Source organism: Lithobates pipiens, unplaced genomic scaffold (genome assembly GCF_037356315.1).
Source record: "Lithobates pipiens isolate NorthernLeopardFrog02 unplaced genomic scaffold, aLitPip1_a1.2 Scaffold_23, whole genome shotgun sequence".
NCBI lineage: Eukaryota > Metazoa > Chordata > Amphibia > Anura > Ranidae > Lithobates > Lithobates pipiens.
The window spans coordinates 331,265,086-331,291,631 of NW_027507785.1; the positions used below are offsets into that span (position 1 = coordinate 331,265,086).

Sequence of the window (26,546 nt, forward strand, 5' to 3'; positions counted from 1 at the left end):
TACCAAAATAAACTTTATTTCATGAATGTCACACAGGATTGTCAGAGGAGTCGCGGTGGTGAGCGGGGTTCCCCTTTAGGTTACTGAGCCGCTATTGAGCCGCTCTCCCCAGGCCGCTCTGCTCCAGCGCTGACACCACAGACATGTACTTGAAGTTGTTGGGGGTGTGATTGAAGCTTTCCACCAGATGAAACCACTCCCCTCCATAGAAAAGCTGCACCTGATTGGCCAGACATTGCGCTTCCGGAACACTCTGCAGAAAACAAATAGAAACCATTAGATTAGGAATATAGAGGAGGAGCCAAACATTTCCTCCTCCCCCTCAGTATACAGACCACAGAGGTGACCCCAATGTATGCTAGGCTCTGGGTCATTGGCCCACTGGCAGGAAAACCGACCAATAAGATGATTAGTTATCAGTGACCTCCGGTCTGATAGGAGGGGCGAAGCCTGACAACCCTCATATCTGCAAAACTCAGAATATTTAAAGACTTGGTATAGATTCACTGAAACCTCAACCCCCTCCCCCCCCCCCAACCCCCACACATATATCTAAACCGGGGGTCCTCAAACTACAGCCCGCCAGGGTCATTTACCCGGCCCGCGGACTGCCCCTTTAACATCACATCAATCCCCCTCCCCTCTGCTACCTTAATCTCAAGATGAGAAACATGACATGTAACCAAGAGGACCAGTAATGTGATCAGGATGGGAGTATACAGAGGGCAGGGTCAGCATATACGGAAGGTGTATATAGAGTACAGCGCCTTAAAAAAGTATTCATACCCCTTGAAAATTCCAACATGTTGTCATGTTATAACCAAAAAACATAAATGTATTTTATTGGGATTTTATGTGATGGACCAACACAAAGTGTCACATAATTGTGAAGTGGAAGGAAAATTATACAAATAAATATGTGAAAAGTGTGTGGGGGAGGGGCATTTGTATGGCGCCCCCCGGAGTCAATACTTTGTAGAACCCCCTTTCTCTACAAGCCTTTTTGGGGGTGTCTCTACCAGCTTTGCACATCTAGAGAGGACATTTCTGCCCATTCTTCTTCTTTGTAAAATATCTCAAGCTCTGTCAGATTGGATGGAGAGCGTCTGTGATCAGCAATTTTCAAGTCTGGCCACAGATTCTCAATGGGATTTAGGTCTGGACTGTGACTGGGCCATTCTAACACATGAATATGCTTTGATGTAAACCATTCCATTGTAGCTCTGGCTGGATGTTTCGGGTCGTTGTCCTGCTGGAAGGGGAACCTCCGCCCCGGTCTCAAGTCTTTTGCAGATTAAGATTGTCCTGTATTTGTCTCCATCCATCTTCCCATCAAGTCTGACCAGCTTCCCTGTCCCTGCTGAAGAAAACCATCCCCACCACATGATGCTGCCACCACCATGTCTCACGGTGGGGATGGTGTGTTCGGGGGATGGGCGGTGTTAGTTTTCCCCACACATAGCGTTTTGCTTTTAGGCCCAAAAGTTGAATTTTGGTCTGCTGTGACCAGATCACCTTCTTCCACATGTTTGCTGCCCCCTCCCCCACATGGCTTCTCACAAACTACAAACAGGACTTCTTATGACTTTCTTTCTCCAATGTCTTTCTTCTTGTCACTCTTCCATAAAGGGCAGATTTGTGGAGAGACGACTAATAGTTGTCCTGTGGACAGATTCTCCCCCCTGAGCTGTGGATCTCTGCAGCTCCTCCAGAGTTACCATGGACCTCTTGGCTCTTCTCTGATGAATGCTCTCCTTGCCCGGCCCGGTCAGTTTAGGTGGACGGCCATGTCTTGGTAGGTTTGCAGTTGTGCCCATACTCTTTCCATTTTCTGATGATGGATTGAACAGAGCTCTGTGAGATGGTCAAAGCTTGGGAGATTTTATTATAACCCAACCCTGCTTTATACTTCTCCACAACTTTATCCCTGACCTGTCTGGTGTGTTCCTCGGCCTTCATGATGCTGTTTGTTCACTAAGGTTCTCTAACAAACATCTGAGGGCTTCACAGAACAGCCGTATTTATATTGAGATTAAATGACACACAGGTGGACTCTATTTACTAATTAGGGGATTTCTGAAGGCAATTGGTTCCTCTAGATTTTAGTTAGGGGGTATCAGAGTAAAGGGAGCTGAATACAAATGCCCCCCCCCACACTTTTCACATATTTATTATTTTCCTTCCACTTCACAATTATGTGACACTTTGTGTTGGTCCATCACATAAAATCCCAATAAAATACATTTACGTTTTTGGTTGTAACATGACAAAGTGTGGGGAATTTCAAGGGGTATGAATACTTTTTCAAGGCACTGTGTAATATATATATATATATATATATATATATATATATATATATATATATATATATATGGAAGGCGTATGGGTATACAGCAGAAAGAATATATTAAAGGATGAGGCGCTAGTGATGTTCAGTGAATCAGAAAAATGCAAATACAAATATTTCAAAATGCAGCAAGCTTAAAAGTCCATATGCGATGAATCCCAACATTAAAATGTGATGCTCAAAAATAGATCTCCGAAGGGCGCAGCCTAAAAATGGGATGTGGGGTCGGGACCTGGAATGGCGGATCCTCTGCTCCGACATGTTTTGCCATAATGGCGTCTTCAGGAAGTGAAGACAGGCCTGACGAAGACTCTGCGTGACTCCGAAACGTTGCTCTCTTCTTGTGTTGTGCTCATGCAATAAAAACTATTCGTTTGGACGCTACTTTGTGTCGATTCCCATGGTGTGCTGGCAAATTTCCACTTCTGGTCAGGATGGTGTCACTCCCCTGCGGGTGTCACCCGAGAAAATGAGGCTATCAAGGGAATCTCTCTAGAGGTTTATAAACTGCAACCCCCTCCCCCCATCCTTTTTCCAACTCAGTGATTCTGTGTTTTCTGATGTGTTATATCTTTCACTTGGATGTTATAAGAGTAAATACAGCTGGATAAAACACAAACTGTGCCTGTCTTTATTTTTGGCTGCACAGCAACAAAATTTGATTATTTTTAAAAATGGGGAGGGGCCAGGGGGCGATTATTTTCGATACACGCTGTATATCTTACTGAAGGCTTTCATCTAGAGGCGGGGCTACACAGGGAAATCTCCAATCCAGGCCACACCCACATTTCTACATTTGCATAACAGTATCGTGTACAGACAACATGGCGGCACCGTACCAGGAATGTGGAGTCCATTTCCGAGTTCATCAGAACCATTCCCTTCTCCTTCTGGAGGTCGGTGTAATGATGGAAGATCAGCTGACTGGGCGCCGCGTCCCCCGCACTCTGCACCGGACAGAGAACACCCATTATCATTCTGCATGTGACTGCCCACCGTACTTCCCCATTACTATCTATAACATGACTGCCCACCATACTACCCCATTACTATCTATAACATGACTGCCCACCATACTACCCCATTACTATCTATAACATGACTGCCCACCGTACTTCCCCATTATTATCTATAATATGACTGCCCACCATACTTCCCCATTATTATCTATAATATGACTGCCCACCATACTACCCCATTACTATCTATAACATGACTGCCCACCATACTTCCCCATTACTATCTATAACATGACTGCCCACCATACTTCCCTATTATTATCTATAATATGACTGCCCACCATACTACCCCATTACTATCTATAACATGACTGCCCACCATACTTCCCCATTACTATCTATAACATGACTGCCCACCATACTTCCCCATTACTATCTATAACATGACTGCCCACCATACTTCCCCATTATTATCTATAATATGACTGCCCACCATACTTCCCCATTATTATCTATAATATGACTGCCCACCGTACTTCCCCATTATTATCTATAATATGACTGCCCACCATACTTCCCCATTATCTATAACATGACTGCCCACCATACTTCCCCATTATCATCTATAACATGACTGCCCACCATTATCTATAATATAACTGCCCACCATACTACCCCATTATTATCTGACTGCCCACCGTACCACCCCATTATTATCTATATGACTGCCCACCATACTACCCCATTACTATCTATAATATGACAGCCCATATGACAGTGCACAGTGGGAGGTCTGGTGGGGATGAGGGGTCATCCAATAAGATGACGGTGCACAGTGGGAGGTCTGGTGGGGATGAGGGGTCATCCAATAAGATGACGGTGCAGAGTGGGAGGTCTGGTGGGGTGAGGGGTCGTCCAATCAGATGACGGTGCACAGTGGGAGGTCTAGTGAGGATGAGGGGTCATCCAATCAGATGATGGTGCACAGTGGGAGGTCTGGGGAGGATGAGGGATCATCCAATCAGATGACGGTGCACAGTGGGAGGTCTGGTGGGGTGAGGGGTCGTCCAATAAGATGACGGTGCACAGTGGGAGGTCTGGTGGGGGTGAGGGGTCGTCCAATAAGATGACGGTGCACAGTGGGAGGTCTGGTGGGGGTGAGGGGTCGTCCCAATCAGATCACGGTGCACAGTGGGAGGTCTGGTGGGGGTGAGGAGTCGTCCAATCAGATGATGACGGTGCACTGTAGAGAAAGGTCACTCCTAGCGGACTGTGCACACAGGTTGTGTTGATCGAAGTGCCTGCCCCTCCCCCGGACGGATGACCTCACCTGGATATTGATCAGAGAGGTGAAGTGGAGCGCCGTTCCTGACCACTGACCCACATAGAACTCGTAGCCCTCCGCCCGTGGCACCGCATACAGGAACTAGAAGAGAGAAGACCAAAGTGAAAGAAGGCCGGCCATTGTTGGTGATCCCAGAACACAGGAGCCAATCACATCAATGTCTGGGAGTCGCATTCCGCGGATGTGGGTGTCACTCATATGATGAACACCGAAACAGCCTCAGAGAATAAGACTCACCGCAGGGCAGCTCTGGGCCCTCGTCCAGATCACATCAAAGGTTTCTCCCTGGAGAACATAAAAAAAGAAAAGAAAAAGGAGGTCAAAGCAGTTCCACAGCAGGAAGGAGACCACCAATTAGGCTACCAGGACAATCTCTAGACTAGAGCTTTACAAACTGCAGTACTTCAATCTCACCTGTAGGTGGCGCTGTCTAAGAGTAAATACTGACTCCAAGGTCTACACAATGATGGCGGATATGGATCCCATGGACTGACCCTATTGGCCAACGTTGTGCAGAGGAGGATGCTGGGAAGGGACAGACGAACACACCAATAGAGGAGTCACTGCCCCTCCCACACGCACCCTATGGAGTGTCACTGCCCCTCCCACACGCACCCTATGGAGTGTCACTGCCCCCCCACACGCACCCTATGGAGTGTCACTGCCCCTCCCACACGCACCCTATGGAGTGTCACTGCCCCTCCCACACGCACCCTATGGAGTGTCACTGCCCCTCCCACACGCTCCCTATGGAGTGTCACTGCCCCTCCCACACGCACCCTATGGAGTGTCACTGCCCCTCCCACACACTCCCTATGGAGTGTCACTGCCCCTCCCACACGCACCCTATGGCGTGTCACTGCCCCTCCCACACGCACCCTATGGCGTGTCACTGCCCCTCCCACACACACCCTATGGAGTGTCACTGCCCCTCCCACACGCACCCTATGGAGTGTCACTGCCCCTCCCACACGCACCCTATGGGGTGTCACTGCCCCTCCCACACACACCCTATGGCGTGTCACTGCCCCTCCCACACACACCCTATGGCGTGTCACTGCCCCTCCCACACACACCCTATGGAGTGTCACTGCCCCTCCCACACACTCCCTATGGAGTGTCACTGCCCCTCCCACACGCACCCTATGGAGTGTCACTGCCCCTCCCACACGCACCCTATGGAGTGTCACTGCCCCTCCCACACACTCCCTATGGAGTGTCACTGCCCCTCCCACACGCACCCTATGGAGTGTCACTGCCCCTCCCACACACTCCCTATGGAGTGTCACTGCCCCTCCCACACGCACCCTATGGAGTGTCACTGCCCCTCCCACACGCACCCTATGGCGTGTCACTGCCCCTCCCACACACACCCTATGGAGTGTCACTGCCCCTCCCACACACACCCTATGGAGTGTCACTGCCCCTCCCACACGCACCCTATGGAGTGTCACTGCCCCTCCCACACGCACCCTATGGGGTGTCACTGCCCCTCCCACACACACCCTATGGCGTGTCACTGCCCCTCCCACACACACCCTATGGCGTGTCACTGCCCCTCCCACACGCACCCTATGGAGTGTCACTGCCCCTCCCACACGCACCCTATGGAGTGTCACTGCCCCTCCCACACGCACCCTATGGAGTGTCACTGCCCCTCCCACACACACCCTATGGAGTGTCACTGCCCCTCCCACACACACCCTATGGAGTGTCACTGCCCCCCCACACGCACCCTATGGAGTGTCACTGCCCCTCCCACACACTCCCTATGGAGTGTCACTGCCCCTCCCACACGCACCCTATGGAGTGTCACTGCCCCCCCCCACACGCACCCTATGGAGTGTCACTGCCCCTCCCACACGCACCCTATGGAGTGTTACTGCCCCTCCCACACACTCCCTATGGAGTGTCACTGCCCCTCCCACACGCACCCTATGGAGTGTCACTGCCCCCCCACACGCACCCTATGGAGTGCCACTGCCCCTCCCACACACTCCCTATGGAGTGTCACTGCCCCTCCCACACGCACCCTATGGAGTGTAACTGCCCCTCCCACACACACCCTATGGAGTGTCACTGCCCCCCCACACGCACCCTATGGAGTGTCACTGCCCCTCCCACACGCACCCTATGGAGTGTCACTGCCCCTCCCACACACTCCCTATGGAGTGTCACTGCCCCTCCCACACGCACCCTATGGCGTGTCACTGCCCCTCCCACACACACCCTATGGAGTGTCACTGCCCCTCCCACACGCACCCTATGGAGTGTCACTGCCCCTCCCACACGCACCCTATGGGGTGTCACTGCCCCTCCCACACACACCCTATGGCGTGTCACTGCCCCTCCCACACACACCCTATGGCGTGTCACTGCCCCTCCCACACGCACCCTATGGAGTGTCACTGCCCCTCCCACACGCACCCTATGGAGTGTCACTGCCCCTCCCACACGCACCCTATGGAGTGTCACTGCCCCTCCCACACACACCCTATGGAGTGTCACTGCCCCTCCCACACACACCCTATGGAGTGTCACTGCCCCTCCCACACACACCCTATGGAGTGTCACTGCCCCCCCACACGCACCCTATGGAGTGTCACTGCCCCTCCCACACACTCCCTATGGAGTGTCACTGCCCCTCCCACACGCACCCTATGGAGTGTCACTGCCCCCCCCCCACACGCACCCTATGGAGTGTCACTGCCCCTCCCACACGCACCCTATGGAGTGTTACTGCCCCTCCCACACACTCCCTATGGAGTGTCACTGCCCCTCCCACACACTCCCTATGGAGTGTCACTGCCCCTCCCACACGCACCCTATGGAGTGTCACTGCCCCCCCACACGCACCCTATGGAGTGCCACTGCCCCTCCCACACACTCCCTATGGAGTGTCACTGCCCCTCCCACACGCACCCTATGGAGTGTAACTGCCCCTCCCACACGCACCCTATGGAGTGTCACTGCCCCCCCACACGCACCCTATGGAGTGTCACTGCCCCTCCCACACGCACCCTATGGAGTGTCACTGCCCCTCCCACACCCACCCTATGGCGTGTCACTGCCCCTCCCACACCCACCCTATGGCGTGTCACTGCCCCTCCCACACGCACCCTATGGCGTGTCACTGCCCCTCCCACACGCACCCTATGGAGTGTCACTGCCCCTCCCACACGCACCCTATGGAGTGTCACTGCCCCTCCCACACACACCCTATGGAGTGTCACTGCCCCTCCCACACACACCCTATGGAGTGTCACTGCCCCCCCACACGCACCCTATGGAGTGTCACTGCCCCCCCACACGCACCCTATGGAGTGCCACTGCCCCTCCCACACACTCCCTATGGAGTGTCACTGCCCCTCCCACACGCACCCTATGGAGTGTCACTGCCCCTCCCACACGCACCCTATGGAGTGTCACTGCCCCCCCACACGCACCATATGGAGTGTCACTGCCCCTCCCACACGCACCCTATGGAGTGTCACTGCCCCTCCCACACCCACCCTATGGCGTGTCACTGCCCCTCCCACACGCACCCTATGGAGTGTCACTGCCCCTCCCACACGCACCCTATGGAGTGTCACTGCCCCTCCCACACGCACCCTATGGAGTGTCACTGCCCCTCCCACACGCACCCTATGGAGTGTCACTGCCCCTCCCACACGCACCCTATGGAGTGTCACTGCCCCCCCACACGCACCCTATGGAGTGTCACTGCCCCTCCCACACGCACCCTATGGAGTGTCACTGCCCCTCCCACACACTCCCTATGGAGTGTCACTGCCCCTCCCACACGCACCCTATGGAGTGTCACTGCCCCTCCCACACGCACCCTATGGAGTGTCACTGCCCCCCCACACGCACCCTATGGCGTGTCACTGCCCCTCCCACACACACCCTATGGAGTGTCACTGCCCCTCCCACACACTCCCTATGGAGTGTCACTGCCCCTCCCACACGCACCCTATGGAGTATCACTGCCCCTCCCACACGCACCCTATGGAGTGTCACTGCCCCTCCCACACACTCCCTATGGAGTGTCACTGCCCCTCCCACACGCACCCTATGGAGTGTCACTGCCCCTCCCACACACTCCCTATGGAGTGTCACTGCCCCTCCCACACGCTCCCTATGGAGTGTCACTGCCCCTCCCACACGCACCCTATGGAGTGTCACTGCCCCTCCCACACGCACCCTATGGCGTGTCACTGCCCCTCCCACACACACCCTATGGAGTGTCACTGCCCCTCCCACACGCACCCTATGGAGTGTCACTGCCCCTCCCACACGCACCCTATGGAGTGTCACTGCCCCTCCCACACGCACCCTATGGGGTGTCACTGCCCCTCCCACACACACCCTATGGCGTGTCACTGCCCCTCCCACACGCACCCTATGGCGTGTCACTGCCCCTCCCACACGCACCCTATGGAGTGTCACTGCCCCTCCCACACGCACCCTATGGAGTGTCACTGCCCCTCCCACACGCACCCTATGGAGTGTCACTGCCCCTCCCACACACACCCTATGGCGTGTCACTGCCCCTCCCACACGCACCCTATGGAGTGTCACTGCCCCCCCACACGCACCCTATGGAGTGTCACTGCCCCTCCCACACACTCCCTATGGAGTGTCACTGCCCCTCCCACACGCACCCTATGGAGTGTCACTGCCCCCCCCCACACGCACCCTATGGAGTGTCACTGCCCCTCCCACACGCACCCTATGGAGTGTCACTGCCCCTCCCACACACTCCCTATGGAGTGTCACTGCCCCTCCCACACGCACCCTATGGAGTGTCAGTGCCCCCCCACACGCACCCTATGGAGTGCCACTGCCCCTCCCACACACTCCCTATGGAGTGTCACTGCGCCTCCCACACGCACCCTATGGAGTGTCACTGCCCCTCCCACACACACCCTATGGCGTGTCACTGCCCCTCCCACACACACCCTATGGCGTGTCACTGCCCCTCCCACACGCACCCTATGGAGTGTCACTGCCCCTCCCACACGCACCCTATGGAGTGTCACTGCCCCTCCCACACGCACCCTATGGAGTGTCACTGCCCCTCCCACACGCACCCTATGGAGTGTCACTGCCCCTCCCACACGCACCCTATGGAGTGTCACTGCCCCCCCACACGCACCCTATGGAGTGTCACTGCCCCTCCCACACGCACCCTATGGAGTGTCACTGCCCCTCCCACACCCACCCTATGGCGTGTCACTGCCCCTCCCACACGCACCCTATGGCGTGTCACTGCCCCTCCCACACACACCCTATGGAGTGTCACTGCCCCTCCCACACGCACCCTATGGAGTGTCACTGCCCCTCCCACACGCACCCTATGGAGTGTCACTGCCCCTCCCACACGCACCCTATGGAGTGTCACTGCCCCCCCACACGCACCTTATGGAGTGTCACTGCCCCTCCCACACGCACCCTATGGAGTGTCACTGCCCCTCCCACACACTCCCTATGGAGTGTCACTGCCCCTCCCACACGCACCCTATGGAGTGTCACTGCCCCTCCCACACGCACCCTATGGAGTGTCACTGCCCCCCCACACGCACCCTATGGAGTGTCACTGCCCCTCCCACACACTCCCTATGGAGTGTCACTGCCCCTCCCACACACTCCCTATGGAGTGTCACTGCCCCTCCCACACGCACCCTATGGAGTGTCACTGCCCCTCCCACACGCACCCTATGGAGTGTCACTGCCCCTCCCACACGCTCCCTATGGAGTGTCACTGCCCCTCCCACACGCACCCTATGGAGTGTCACTGCCCCTCCCACACACTCCCTATGGAGTGTCACTGCCCCTCCCACACGCACCCTATGGAGTGTCACTGCCCCTCCCACACGCACCCTATGGCGTGTCACTGCCCCTCCCACACGCACCCTATGGAGTGTCACTGCCCCTCCCACACGCACCCTATGGAGTGTCACTGCCCCTCCCACACGCACCCTATGGAGTGTCACTGCCCCTCCCACACGCACCCTATGGGGTGTCACTGCCCCTCCCACACACACCCTATGGCGTGTCACTGCCCCTCCCACACGCACCCTATGGCGTGTCACTGCCCCTCCCACACGCACCCTATGGAGTGTCACTGCCCCTCCCACACGCACCCTATGGAGTGTCACTGCCCCTCCCACACGCACCCTATGGAGTGTCACTGCCCCTCCCACACACACCCTATGGAGTGTCACTGCCCCTCCCACACACACCCTATGGAGTGTCACTGCCCCCCCACACGCACCCTATGGAGTGTCACTGCCCCTCCCACACACTCCCTATGGAGTGTCACTGCCCCTCCCACACGCACCCTATGGAGTGTCACTGCCCCCCCCCACACGCACCCTATGGAGTGTCACTGCCCCTCCCACACGCACCCTATGGAGTGTTACTGCCCCTCCCACACGCTCCCTATGGAGTGTCACTGCCCCTCCCACACGCACCCTATGGAGTGTCACTGCCCCCCCACACGCACCCTATGGAGTGCCACTGCCCCTCCCACACGCACCCTATGGAGTGTCACTGCCCCTCCCACACGCACCCTATGGAGTGTCACTGCCCCCCCACACGCACCCTATGGAGTGTCACTGCCCCTCCCACACGCACCCTATGGAGTGTCACTGCCCTCCCACACGCACCCTATGGAGTGTCACTGCCCCTCCCACACACTCCCTATGGAGTGTCACTGCCCCTCCCACACGCACCCTATGGAGTGTCACTTCCCCTCCCACACGCACCCTATGGAGTGTCACTGCCCCCCCACACGCACCCTATGGAGTGTCACTGCCCCTCCCACACGCACCCTATGGAGTGTCACTGCCCCTCCCACACGCACCCTATGGAGTGTCACTGCCCCTCCCACACGCACCCTATGGAGTGTCACTGCCCCCCCACACGCACCCTATGGAGTGTCACTGCCCCTCCCACACGCACCCTATGGAGTGTCACTGCCCCTCCCACACACTCCCTATGGAGTGTCACTGCCCCTCCCACACGCACCCTATGGAGTGTCACTGCCCCTCCCACACGCACCCTATGGAGTGTCACTGCCCCCCCACACGCACCCTATGGAGTGTCACTGCCCCTCCCACACACTCCCTATGGAGTGTCACTGCCCCTCCCACACGCACCCTATGGAGTGTCACTGCCCCTCCCACACGCACCCTATGGGGTGTCACTGCCCCTCCCACACACACCCTATGGGGTGTCACTGCCCCTCCCACACACACCCTATGGCGTGTCACTGCCCCTCCCACACGCACCCTATGGAGTGTCACTGCCCCTCCCACACGCACCCTATGGAGTGTCACTGCCCCTCCCACACGCACCCTATGGAGTGTCACTGCCCCTCCCACACGCACCCTATGGAGTGTCACTGCCCCTCCCACACGCACCCTATGGCGTGTCACTGCCCCTCCCACACGCACCCTATGGCGTGTCACTGCCCCTCCCACACGCACCCTATGGAGTGTCACTGCCCCTCCCACACGCACCCTATGGAGTGTCACTGCCCCTCCCACACACTCCCTATGGAGTGTCACTGCCCCTCCCACACGCACCCTATGGGGTGTCACTGCCCCTCCCACACGCACCCTATGGGGTGTCACTGCCCCTCCCACACACACCCTATGGCGTGTCACTGCCCCTCCCACACACACCCTATGGCGTGTCACTGCCCCTCCCACACACACCCTATGGCGTGTCACTGCCCCTCCCACACGCACCCTATGGAGTGTCACTGCCCCTCCCACACGCACCCTATGGAGTGTCACTGCCCCTCCCACACGCACCCTATGGAGTGTCACTGCCCCTCCCACACACTCCCTATGGAGTGTCACTGCCCCTCCCACACGCACCCTATGGAGTGTCACTGCCCCCCCCACACGCACCCTATGGAGTGTCACTGCCCCTCCCACACACTCCCTATGGAGTGTCACTGCCCCTCCCACACGCACCCTATGGGGTGTCACTGCCCCTCCCACACACACCCTATGGCGTGTCACTGCCCCTCCCCCACACACCCTATGGCGTGTCACTGCCCCTCCCACACACACCCTATGGCGTGTCACTGCCCCTCCCACACACACCCTATGGCGTGTCACTGCCCCTCCCACACACACCCTATGGCGTGTCACTGCCCCTCCCACACGCACCCTATGGAGTGTCACTGCCCCTCCCACACGCACCCTATGGAGTGTCACTGCCCCTCCCACACGCACCCTATGGAGTGTCACTGCCCCTCCCACACGCACCCTATGGAGTGTCACTGCCCCTCCCACACACACCCTATGGCGTGTCACTGCCCCCCCACACGCACCCTATGGAGTGTCACTGCCCCTCCCACACACTCCCTATGGAGTGTCACTGCCCCTCCCACACGCACCCTATGGAGTGTCACTGCCCCCCCCACACGCACCCTATGGAGTGTCACTGCCCCTCCCACACACTCCCTATGGAGTGTCACTGCCCCTCCCACACGCACCCTATGGAGTGTCACTGCCCCCCCCCACACGCACCCTATGGAGTGTCACTGCCCCTCCCACACGCACCCTATGGAGTGTTACTGCCCCTCCCACACACTCCCTATGGAGTGTCACTGCCCCTCCCACACGCACCCTATGGAGTGTCACTGCCCCCCCACACGCACCCTATGGAGTGCCACTGCCCCTCCCACACGCACCCTATGGAGTGTCACTGCCCCTCCCACACACACCCTATGGCGTGTCACTGCCCCTCCCACACACACCCTATGGCGTGTCACTGCCCCTCCCACACGCACCCTATGGAGTGTCACTGCCCCCCCACACGCACCCTATGGAGTGTCACTGCCCCTCCCACACGCACCCTATGGAGTGTCACTGCCCCTCCCACACCCACCCTATGGCGTGTCACTGCCCCTCCCACACCCACCCTATGGCGTGTCACTGCCCCTCCCACACGCACCCTATGGCGTGTCACTGCCCCTCCCACACACACCCTATGGAGTGTCACTGCCCCTCCCACACGCACCCTATTGAGTGTCACTGCCCCTCCCACACGCACCCTATGGAGTGTCACTGCCCCTCCCACACGCACCCTATGGAGTGTCACTGCCCCTCCCACACGCACCCTATGGAGTGTCACTGCCCCTCCCACACGCACCCTATGGAGTGTCACTGCCCCTCCCACACGCACCCTATGGAGTGTCACTGCCCCCCCACACGCACCCTATGGAGTGTCACTGCCCCTCCCACACACTCCCTATGGAGTGTCACTGCCCCTCCCACACGCACCCTATGGAGTGTCACTGCCCCTCCCACACGCACCCTATGGAGTGTCACTGCCCCTCCCACACGCTCCCTATGGAGTGTCACTGCCCCTCCCACACGCACCCTATGGAGTGTCACTGCCCCTCCCACACACTCCCTATGGAGTGTCACTGCCCCTCCCACACGCACCCTATGGAGTGTCACTGCCCCTCCCACACGCACCCTATGGCGTGTCACTGCCCCTCCCACACACACCCTATGGAGTGTCACTGCCCCTCCCACACACACCCTATGGAGTGTCACTGCCCCTCCCACACGCACCCTATGGAGTGTCACTGCCCCTCCCACACGCACCCTATGGGGTGTCACTGCCCCTCCCACACACACCCTATGGCGTGTCACTGCCCCTCCCACACACACCCTATGGCGTGTCACTGCCCCTCCCACACACACCCTATGGAGTGTCACTGCCCCCCCACAACCACCCTATGGAGTGTCACTGCCCCTCCCACACGCACCCTATGGAGTGTCACTGCCCCTCCCACACACACCCTATGGAGTGTCACTGCCCCTCCCACACACACCCTATGGAGTGTCACTGCCCCCCCACACGCACCCTATGGAGTGTCACTGCCCCTCCCACACACTCCCTATGGAGTGTCACTGCCCCTCCCACACGCACCCTATGGAGTGTCACTGCCCCCCCCCACACGCACCCTATGGAGTGTCACTGCCCCTCCCACACGCACCCTATGGAGTGTTACTGCCCCTCCCACACACTCCCTATGGAGTGTCACTGCCCCTCCCACACGCACCCTATGGAGTGTCACTGCCCCCCCACACGCACCCTATGGAGTGCCACTGCCCCTCCCACACACTCCCTATGGAGTGTCACTGCCCCTCCCACACGCACCCTATGGAGTGTCACTGCCCCTCCCACACGCACCCTATGGAGTGTCACTGCCCCTCCCACACGCACCCTATGGCGTGTCACTGCCCCTCCCACACACACCCTATGGAGTGTCACTGCCCCTCCCACACACACCCTATGGAGTGTCACTGCCCCTCCCACACGCACCCTATGGAGTGTCACTGCCCCTCCCACACGCACCCTATGGGGTGTCACTGCCCCTCCCACACACACCCTATGGCGTGTCACTGCCCCTCCCACACACACCCTATGGCGTGTCACTGCCCCTCCCACACGCACCCTATGGAGTGTCACTGCCCCTCCCACACGCACCCTATGGAGTGTCACTGCCCCTCCCACACGCACCCTATGGAGTGTCACTGCCCCTCCCACACACACCCTATGGCGTGTCACTGCCCCTCCCACACACACCCTATGGAGTGTCACTGCCCCCCCACACGCACCCTATGGAGTGTCACTGCCCCTCCCACACACTCCCTATGGAGTGTCACTGCCCCTCCCACACGCACCCTATGGAGTGTCACTGCCCCCCCCCCACACGCACCCTATGGAGTGTCACTGCCCCTCCCACACGCACCCTATGGAGTGTTACTGCCCCTCCCACACACTCCCTATGGAGTGTCACTGCCCCTCCCACACGCACCCTATGGAGTGTCACTGCCCCCCCACACGCACCCTATGGAGTGCCACTGCCCCTCCCACACACTCCCTATGGAGTGTCACTGCCCCTCCCACACGCACCCTATGGAGTGTCACTGCCCCTCCCACACACTCCCTATGGAGTGTCACTGCCCCTCCCACACGCACCCTATGGAGTGTCACTGCCCCTCCCACACGCACCCTATGGAGTGTCACTGCCCCTCCCACACACACCCTATGGCGTGTCACTGCCCCTCCCACACACACCCTATGGCGTGTCACTGCCCCTCCCACACACACCCTATGGAGTGTCACTGCCCCTCCCACACGCACCCTATGGAGTGTCACTGCCCCTCCCACACGCACCCTATGGAGTGTCACTGCCCCTCCCACACGCACCCTATGGAGTGTCACTGCCCCCCCACACGCACCCTATGGAGTGTCACTGCCCATCGCACACGCACCCTATGGAGTGTCACTGCCCCTCCCACACACACCCTATGGCGTGTCACTGCCCCTCCCACACACACCCTATGGCGTGTCACTGCCCCTCCCACACACACCCTATGGAGTGTCACTGCCCCTCCCACACGCACCCTATGGAGTGTCACGGCCCCTCCCACACGCACCCTATGGAGTGTCACTGCCCCTCCCACACGCACCCTATGGAGTGTCACTGCCCCTCCCACACGCACCCTATGGCGTGTCACTGCCCCTCCCACACGCACCCTATGGAGTGTCACTGCCCCCCCACACGCACCCTATGGAGTGTCACTGCCGCTCCCACACACTCCCTATGGAGTGTCACTGCCCCTCCCACACGCACCCTATGGAGTGTCACTGCCCCTCCCACACGCACCCTATGGAGTGTCACTGCCCCTCCCACACACTCCCTATGGAGTGTCACTGCCCCTCCCACACGCACCCTATGGAGTGTCACTGCCCCTCCCACACGCACCCTATGGAGTGTCACTGCCCCCCCACACGCACCCTATGGAGTGTCACTGCCCCTCGCACACGCACCCTATGGCGTGTCACTGCCCCTCCACCACACACCCTATGGAGTGTCACTGCCCCTCCCACACACACCCTATGGAGTGTCACTGCCCCTCCCACACACACCCTATGGAGTGTCACTGCCCCTCCCACACACACCCTATGGAGTGTCACTGCCCCTCCCACACACACACTATGGCGTGTCACTGCCCCTCCCACACACACCCTATGGCGTGTCACTGCCCCTCCCACACACACCCTATGGCGTGTCACTGCCCCTCCCACACACACACCCTATGGAGTGTCACTGCCCCTCCCACACACACCCTATGGTGTGTCACTGCCCCTCCCACACACACCCTATGGTGTGTCACTGCCCCTCCCACACACACCCTATGGCGTGTCACTGCCCCTCCCACACACACACCCTATGGAGTGTCACTGCCCCTCCCACACACACCCTATGGTGTGTCACTGCCCCTCCCACACACACCCTATGGTGTGTCACTGCCCCTCCCACACACACCCTATGGCGTGTCACTGCCCCTCCCACACACACCCTATGGTGTGTCACTGCCCCTCCCACACACACCCTATGTAGATATGTGCACTGCCAAAAAGTGTTCATTTTCATTTCATTTATTTTTCAGGTCATTCCTTTTGATTGAAATCAGTTATTTTTAATAAATTCGTAAATTCGGAAATGCAAAAATCCAAAATAATAACTAAGTAGCTAATAAAAACGATTAAATGATCGGTATTGGAATTTCCTTTCAAATTTGGCTGTTAGTGAAAATGACGAATACAAATTTATCCGAAGTTACGAATTATCCGAAATAACGAATGGAACGTAATAAATTAATAATAATAAAAATGATTAATAATAAAAGTTTTTAGATTTAGTATTTATTATTAATTTGTTACATTCCATTTGTTTAACTACTTGCCACCCGCCCACCGTCAAATGACGGCGGGACGGTGCGGCTCTCGTTCTGGGACGCCGCCATATGAACAGCCGCTCTCGCGGGGGGGGGGGGGCGCGCGGACATGGCACGACCCCGATCTCTTTAAAGAGCCGCATCTGCAGCTCTTTAACCATGTGATCGGCTATGTCCAATCACAGCCGATCACATGTAAACACGGATATGCCGATAATCGGGATTCCTCGCCTCACACTGACAGAGAGAGGAGAGGAGAGCCAATCAGAGCAATCTCCTCGCAGGGAACAACAAAAACATGTAATCGGGCACTGATCATCAGTGCCCCGATTACAATACAGCACCACCATGTCACCAATCAGTGCCAGCAATTAGTGCCCACCATTGCCAACAGTGCCCACCAGTGCCAGTAATCAGTGCCCACCATTGCCCAAAAGCGCCACCACTTAGTGCCCATTAGTAATGCCAGTCAGTGCTGATCTTCAGTGCTGCCCATCACTGCTGTCCATCAAAGCCCATCAGTGCCACCCATCAGTGTTGCCTATCCATGCCAATCAGTGCCCACCAGCGCCACCTATCAGTGCCCAGTGCCACCTATCAGTGCGCATAAGTGCAACCTCATCAATGCCTATCAGTGCTGCCTATCCATGCCAATCAGTGCGCATAAGTGCAACCTCATCAATGCCCACCAGTTCAGCCTATCAGTGCCGACCTCATCAGCGCACATCAATGAAGGAGAAAAATTACTTATTTACAAAATTTACTGACAGAAACTAAGTAAAAAAAATATATTTTTCAAAATTTTTGGTCTTTTTTTTTTTGTAAAAAATAAAAAACCCAACAGTGAATAAATACCACCAAAATAAAGCTCTATTTGTGTGAAGAAAATAATAAAAAAAATGAATTGATGAATGGATATAGTGTAGCATGACTGCGTAATTGTCATTCAAAGTGCGACAGCGCAGAAAGCTGAAAAAATGGCAGGAAGAGGGTGTAAGTGGTTCGTAACTTCGGATAAATTCGTCTTCGTTCCGTTCACTAACAGCAAAATTTGAAAGGAAATTCCAATACTGATAATTTAATAGTTAGTAATAGTTATTATTAGTTGGTTATTATTTCAGATTTTTGAATTTTCAAGTTTTCAAATTTTCTGATTTTTTTTGTTCTTACCGTATATACTCGAGTATAGGCCGACCCGAATATAAGCCGAGGCCCCCAATTTACCCCAAAAAAACTGGCAAAATGATTGACTCGTGTATAAGCCGAGGGTGAGACATGCCTGTCCATCCCTGTGTGTCCGTCCATCCCTGTGTCTGTGTCCATCCATCCCTGTGTCCGTGTCCATCCCTGTGTCCATCCATCCCTGTGTCCATCCATCCCTGTGTCCATCCATCCCTGTGTCCATCCATATCCCTGTGTCCATCCATCCCTGTGTCCATCCATCCCTGTGTCCATCCATCCCTGTGTCCATCCATCCCTGTGTCCGTGTCCATCCCTGTGTCCATCCATCCCTGTGTCCATCCATCCCTGTGTGTGTGTACGTGTAGCCTTGTGTGTGTGTGTGTGTGTGTGTGTGCAGCCTTGTGTGTCCAGCCTACCTGTGTCCCGAGCCTCCGTCCTGTCCTGTCCCGTCCTGTCCCGAGCCGAGCCGCCGAGCTTCCGTCCCGTCCTGTCCCGAGCCGAGCCGCCGAGCCTCCGTCCTTCTGCTCTTCGTCGGCATCCTCGGCGGCCATTCGAGCGTTCAAAATCCGCGCCGCCGTCTGTGATAGGCGGAACACTCACTTTCCCAGCAGTCTGTGTTCCGCCTATCACGGACATCCTTTCATCCTCGTCCGTAGTATGAGGATGAGCGGACGTCCGTGATAGGCGGACCACTGGCTGCTGGGAAATTGAGTGTTCCGCCGTGATAGGCGGAACACTCAATTTCCCAGCAGCCAGTGGTCCGCCTATCACGGACGTCCGCTCATCCTCATACTACGGACGAGGATGAAAGGATGTCCGTGATAGGCGGAACACAGACTGCAGGGAAAGTGAGTGTTCCGCCTATCACAGACGGCGGCGCGGATTTTGAACGCTCGAATGGCCGCCGTCTGTCTGCTCGACACGCTGATCGGGCAGACAGACGGCGATGACTCGAGTATAAGCCGAGGGGGGCACTTTCAGCCTCAAAAAAGAGGCTGAAAATCTCGGCTTATACTCGAGTATATACGGTATTTTCGGAAATTTCGAATTTCCAAATTTTCAATTTTCGGATTTCCGAATCTTCTAATTTCCGATTTTTGAATCTTCTAATTTTTTGGATTTTCAAATTTTTCCGATTTTGGGAAAACATTTAATTTAACTGGTTTTCAAATTTCCGGGTTTTGCAATTTTTGGATTCTTGTTCTTATTTTCATGCTTTTGAATTTTCGGTATTATTTTTAGAATTTAGAAATTCCAAATTTTCAGATTTTAGGATTCTCAAATTTCTGAATTTTGGATTTTTGGAAAAATTCATTAAAAACTGTTTTTTTTCCCCCACACCAAACCTTCACACCAGCTCAGCGTCAGAATATTATCCATCTCTCGATGAACTCATCTATCTGTATACGCCAATCCATGAATCGAATAATGAACTATTGACGCAATGGTATGATAGCCCCCCCCCGTCAAGGCTTTGCAAATTTTTTCCATAGGCCTTGGATCGCTGTTGGCGATGCAGAGAGGAGCAGGGGACTTTATTTCACATACAGTCAGGTCCATAAATATTGGGACATCGACACAATTCTAATCTTTTTGGCTCTATACATCACCACAATGGATTTGAAATGAAACAAATAAGATGTGCTTTAACTGCAGACTTTCAGCTTTAATTTGAGGGTATTTCAGGTGAACGGTGTAGGAATTACAACAGTTTGTATATGTGCCTCCCACTTTTTAAGGGACCAAAAGTAATGGGACAATTGGCTGCTCAGCTTTTCCATGGCCAGGTGTGTGTTATTCCCTCATTATCCCATTTACAAGGAGCAGATAAAAGGTCCAGAGTGCATTTCAAATGTGCTATTTGCATTTGGAATCTGTTGCTGTCAACTCTCAATATGAGACCCAAAGAGCTGTCACTATCAGTGAAGCCATCATTAGGCTGAAAAAAAAAACCATCAGAGAGATAGCAAAAACATTAGGTGTGGCCAAATCAACTGTTTGGAACATCCTTAAAAAGAAAGAACGCACCGGTGATCTCAGCAACACCAAAAGACCGGAAGATCACTGTGGTGGATGACCGAAGAAATCTTTCCCTGGTGAAGAAAACACCCTTCACAACAGTTGACCCAATCAAGAACACCCTCCAGGAGGTAGGTGTATGTGTGTCAAAGTCAACAACCAAGAGAAGAATTCACCAGAGTGAATACAGAGGGGTCACCACAAGATGTAAACCATTGGTGAGCCTCAAAAACAGGAAGGCCAGATTAGAGTTTGCCAAACAATATAAAAAAAAAGCCTTCACAGTTCTGGAACAACATCCTATGGAGAGATGAGACCGAGATCAACTTGTACCAGAGTGATGGGAAGAGAAGAGTATGGAGAAGGAAAGGAGCTGCTCATGATCCAAAGCATACCACCTCATCAGTGAAGCATGGCGGTGGTTGTGTCATGGCGTGGGCATGTATGGCTGCCAATGGAACTGGTTCTCTTGTATTTATTGATGATGTGACTTCTGACAAAAGCAGCAGGAGGAATTCTGAAGTGTTTTGGGGAATATTATCGGCTTATATTCAGCAAAATGCTTCAGAACTCATTGGCCGGAGCTTCACAGTGCAGATGGACAATGACCCGAAGCATACTGCGAAAGCAACCAAAGAGTTTTTTAAGGGAAAGAAGTGGAATGTTATGCAATGGCCAAGTCAATCACCTGACCTGAATCCAATTGAGCGTTCATTTCACTTGCTGAAGACAAAACTGAAGGGAAAATACCCCAAGAACAAGCAGGAACTGAAGACAGTGGGCAGTAGAGGCCTGGCAGAGCATCACCGGGGATGAAGCCCAGCGTCTGGTGATGTCTATGCGTTCCAGACTTCAGGCTGTAATTGACTGCAAAGGATTTGCAACCAAGTATTAAAAATACTATATATATTATATTATAAAAAAACGCACACCTGGCCATGGAACAGCTGAGCAGCCAATTGTCCCATTACTTTTGGTCAGTTAAAAAGTGGGAGGCACATATACAAACTGTTGTAATTCCTACACCGTTCACCTGATTTGGATGTAAATACTCTCAAATTAAAGTTTAAAGTCTGCAGTTAAAGCTCATCTTGTTCGTTTCATTTCAAATCTATTGTGGTGGTGTATAGAGCCAAAAAGATTAGAATTGTGTCGATGTCCCAATATTTATGGACCTGACTGTATTCCGGTCCTGGAATCTGCCGCATAGGCTCTCTGTTCATCCGCTCACTACAAGGGTTCACAATCTCTCCACATTTCCATCCGTCCCACTTCTGATGTCATAGTGGACATCTCCCTGGCCCCTCCCTACACCGCCTCTGCCATTCACAAACAGGGGACTGACACAAAGCCACTCCCCACGTCACACAAACTTCGATGTTATTTCCGACACTGCAGATTCCGGTCACTCATCTTTGGCCAACAGTGCAACGCACGCGTCTTATTTCTTCCACTACTCCGTACAGACCGAGCCCACTGGTCTGTGACCCCCCCTCCCCCCGGAGAGTGCAACATGTCAGAACACGCTGACATAGCACTATACCACCATTAATTCGGGAATTAAACTGTCACAGCTCGTGTATGTGTGTATATTTATATTTTATTTTAGAGAATATATATATATATATATTGGAGATCTGTGGATCTCCTCTCACCTACAATCATTCCAGATCGGTGCTGGGGAGGGTTGGCCCAAGACATTGCGCTGCCTGGGTCCAAGAATGAAATTCTACCCCCCCCCCCCCAAAAAAAAGAATGTTTAAAAAAATGCCCACCAAAAGGCCCCACCCCCCACATCCATTATTTTACATCATTAAAACTAAAATGTAATTTATCAGGAAGTCAGATTTACATGTAACAGCACCTTGATCATACCATTATGCCTAATTCCAAGGGGCGGGCTAGGGTAGTATAGGGGTAGTCGGAGCGGCTCGGGGGGGGGGGGGGGGGCAGTTGTCATCATTTTCTGGGTAAATAGGAGAAGGAGAGGCGGCCGCGGTTCAATTTGCTGCCCCTCTCCAAGTGCTGCCTGGGTCCAATGGACCCACTGGGACCCATTGTAGGGCACGGCGCTGGGCTCCGCTGTGTACTAAGACTCCCAGAATTCAGGGGGATTCACCAACAATAAACGATGGAACTCACCGGAATGACAGCGTACACCGCGTCCTTCACCGAGAAAAACTCCTTCCAAATCTGAGGACAAAACAATCGTATGAAAATGAGACTCCTCCCCCTGCATGTCCCCGCCTTCTTTTATGTGACTATAGACCCCCTCCCCCCGCATGTCCTCTCCTTACCCATATGACTACAGGCTACTCCCTTCCATGTCCCTGCTTTCTTCATGTGACTATAAACCCCTCCCCTGCCTTCTCCATGTGACTATAGACTCCTCCCCTTGTGTGTCCCCACCTTCTTCATCTGAATATAGACCCCCCCGCCCGTCTGTCCCCTCCCTATCCATGTGGCAATAGGCCCCTCCCCTGCATGTCTCATCTTTATCCATGTGACAATAGGCCCCTCCCCCTGCACATCCCATCTTTAGCCAAGTGACAATAGGCCCCTCCCCCTGCATGTGCCATTTTTATCCATGTGACAATAGGCCCCTCCTCCCGCATGTCCCATCTTTACCCATGTGACAATAGGCCCCTCCCCCTGCACATCCCATCTTTATCCATGTGACAATAGGTCCCTCCTCCCGCATGTCCCATCTTTATCCATGTGACAATAGGCCCCTCCCCTGCACATCCCATCTTTATCCATGTGACAATAGGTCCCTCCTCCCGCATGTCCCATCTTTACCCATGTGACAATAGGCCCCTCCCCCTGCACATCCCATCTTTATCCATGTGACAATAGGTCCCTCCTCCCGCATGTCCCATCTTTACCCATGTGACAATAGGCCCCTCCCCCTGCACATCCCATCTTTATCCATGTGACAATAGGTCCCTCCTCCCGCATGTCCCATCTTTACCCATGTGACAATAGGCCCCTCCTCCTGCACATCCCATCTTTATCCATGTCACAATAAGTCCCTCCTCCTGCATGTCCCATCTTTATCCATGTGACAATAGGCCCCTCCTCCCGCATGTCCCATCTTTATCCATGTGACAATAGGCCCCTCCTCCCGCATGTCCCATCTTTATCCATGTGATAATAGGTCCCTCCTCCCGCACATCCCATCTTTATCCATGTGACAATAGGCCCTCCCCCTGCACATCCCATCTTTATCCATGTGACAATTGGCCCCTCCATGTCCTCTCCTCCACATGGCTGCAGACCCTACATGTTCCCCCTATAACCCCAGACTCCTCCCCCTTTGTGTCATCACCTGTTTTATCTCTTCAGCGCTTCTCTCTCTCACCAGATCCAGATCAGGATGGAGTTCAGAGTCTGCAAAGGAAATACACCATCAATCCATCTGGGGCAGAACATTCACAGTCGGGGGGGGGGGGGCAGTATATTCTAGTCTAGGGGAGGGGACAATACATTCCAGTCTGGAGGGGGGGGGCAGTATATTCTAGTCTGGGGGGAGGGGACCGTACATTCCAGTCTGGGGGGGGGCATACATTCCAGTCTGGATGGGGGGGGGGACAGTACATTTCAGTCTGGGGGGGGAACAGTACATTCCAGTCTGGGGGGGGACCATACATTCCAGTTGGTTGAGGCTGTTTTTCAAAATATGAAGCTGATGAATAAGTTCTACATTAAGACTGAATGATGGAAAGAAGAAAAGTTCTCCATTGCCGGGACCACCAGGGAGGAGCCAGCCTGTGTGTCGGGGGCCACCGGGGAGGAGCCAGCCCGTGTGCCGGGGGCCCACCGGGGAGGAGCCAGCCCGTGTGCCGGGGGCCACCGGGGAGGAGCCAGCCCGTGTGCCGGGGGCCACCGGGGAGGAGCCAGCCCGTGTGCCGGGGGCCACCGGGGAGGAGCCAGCCCGTGTGCAGGGGGGCCACGGGGAGGAGCCAGCCCGTGTGCCGGGGGCCACCGGGGAGGAGCCAGCCCGTGTGCCGGGGGCCACCGGGGAGGAGCCAGCCCGTGTGCCAGGGAAGAGGGGGCGGGTTAATCTATTATATGGTTAGTGTTGATCACATGACGTGGGGGCGGGGTTATCTTATACGGTTAGTGATGGTCACATGACTTACCTTATTCCTTGTGAAGTTTCCTCTGGGTGATCCCACCTGCGGGGGAGGGACAGACACAGATTGTTACATAGAAACACTCACACTTCCGCCACCATCTAGGGAGGTGATATTGGAGGACGCACCCTCTCCTCCACCCTGCGGGCAACTCAGCTTGTCTGGAGGAGCCCAGGGGCCGCGACGTCACCTCCGTCCTCTTCTCCATCCGAGTCTCAAACACAGCCGGGTCCGACCTGAGAGGAGAAATAAACATCTCATTCTGGTTGTGCCAGGACTCCGCCCACAACTGAGGAGGCCGGGGGGACTCCGCCCACAACTGAGGCCGCGGGGACTCCGCCCACAACTGAGGCCGGGGGGGGACTCCGCCCACAACTGAGGAGGCCGGGGGGACAACTGAGGAGCCTGAAGGACACCCCTGATCCCGGGGGCGACACTCCGCAGATCCTCCCCTGATGCGACGCTCCGCACATCCTCCCCCGATCTCGGGTGCTGCGCTCCTCAGATCTTCCCGATCCCAGGTGCGATGCTCTGCAGATCCTCCCCCATCCCAGGTGCAAAAGCTCCACAAATCCTCCCCGATCCCAGGTGCAACACTCCGCAGATCCTCCCCCGGTCCTAGGTGCGATGCTCCACAGATCCTCCCCCGATCCCGGGGGCGATGCTCTGCAGATCCACCCCATCCCAGGTGCGACGCTCCGCATAACCTCCCTTGATCCCAGGTGCAACGCTCCGCAGATCCTCCTCCGAACCTGGTTGCAACGCTCCGCAGATCCTCCCCCTGATCCCGGGGGCGATGCTCTGCAGATCCTCCCCCAATGCGATGCTCCGGCAGATCCGTCCCCGATCCGGGGGCGATGCTCTGCAGATCCTCCCCTGATCCCGGGTGCAAAGCTACGCAGATCCTCCCCCGATCCCAGGGGCGAAACTCAGCAGATCCTCCCCTGATCCCGGGGGCGACGCTCTGCATAACCTCCCCCGATCGCAGGTGCGACGCTCCACAGATCCTCCCCCAATGCGACGCGCCGCAGATCCTCCCCCGATCCCAGGTGCGACGCTCCGCAGATCCTCCCCCGATCCCAACGGCGAAAATCAGCAGATACTCCCCTGATCCCAGGTGCGATTTTCTGCAGATCCTCCCCGATCCCAGGTGCAATGCTCTGCAGATCCTCCCCCGATCCCAGGTGCAATGCTCTGCAGATCCTCCCCCGATCTGCTGGGACAACACTCTGAATAACCTCCCCCGATCCCAGGTGCCTTGCTTCGCAGATCCTCCCACGACGGCAACGCTCCGCATAAACCTCCCCGATCCCGGGGGCGACTCTCCTCAGAAAATTACAAATGCAGATTTGATTATTTTTTTTTTTTGACCAGCAACGAAATGAGAATTTATTATAATTTGTATATTAAGGTGACTTTCTCCTTCATCTCCACACTGGAAAAACTTCTATGGCGCCCCCTTGTGGAGGACTCCATGTACTGCACCCCACACACACCTTCTCAGATCTTCGATCTTCCGCCGATATTTATTGTAGAAAGGATTTTCTTCTACCGAGAAGACCCTCATCTGTTCCCACAGACCCCCCAGGGGCCCCGGACCTCCAGCCCGGCTCCTCACTGCCAGGAACCCCCGGAACCCCAGGCTCATCTGCACCAAGGCGGCCGCCATTTCCCCCTCCCGCCACATCCGGTCCGACCGGAAACAGCAGAGCATGCACAAACGTTCCGCTTCCAGCCTGTTCCTGCGTGTACTTCCACTGCCGGCCGCCGGGG

At 55.4% G+C, this 26,546-nt stretch overlaps 1 protein-coding gene across 1 annotated transcript; it reads right to left on the bottom strand.

The window, feature by feature from the left end:
- Nucleotides 1–26,479, bottom strand: ATPAF1 (ATP synthase mitochondrial F1 complex assembly factor 1). The gene is given in 11 exon segments (XM_077450719.1): nt 1–253; nt 3,187–3,294; nt 4,637–4,732; nt 4,889–4,936; nt 22,780–22,830; nt 23,966–24,009; nt 24,012–24,027; nt 24,780–24,815; nt 24,902–24,924; nt 24,927–25,009; nt 26,270–26,479. Coding segments are annotated over 11 exon segments (858 nt in total). The 5' UTR covers nt 26,461–26,479; the 3' UTR covers nt 1–91.
- Between the last annotated feature and the right edge of the window lie 67 nt (nt 26,480–26,546).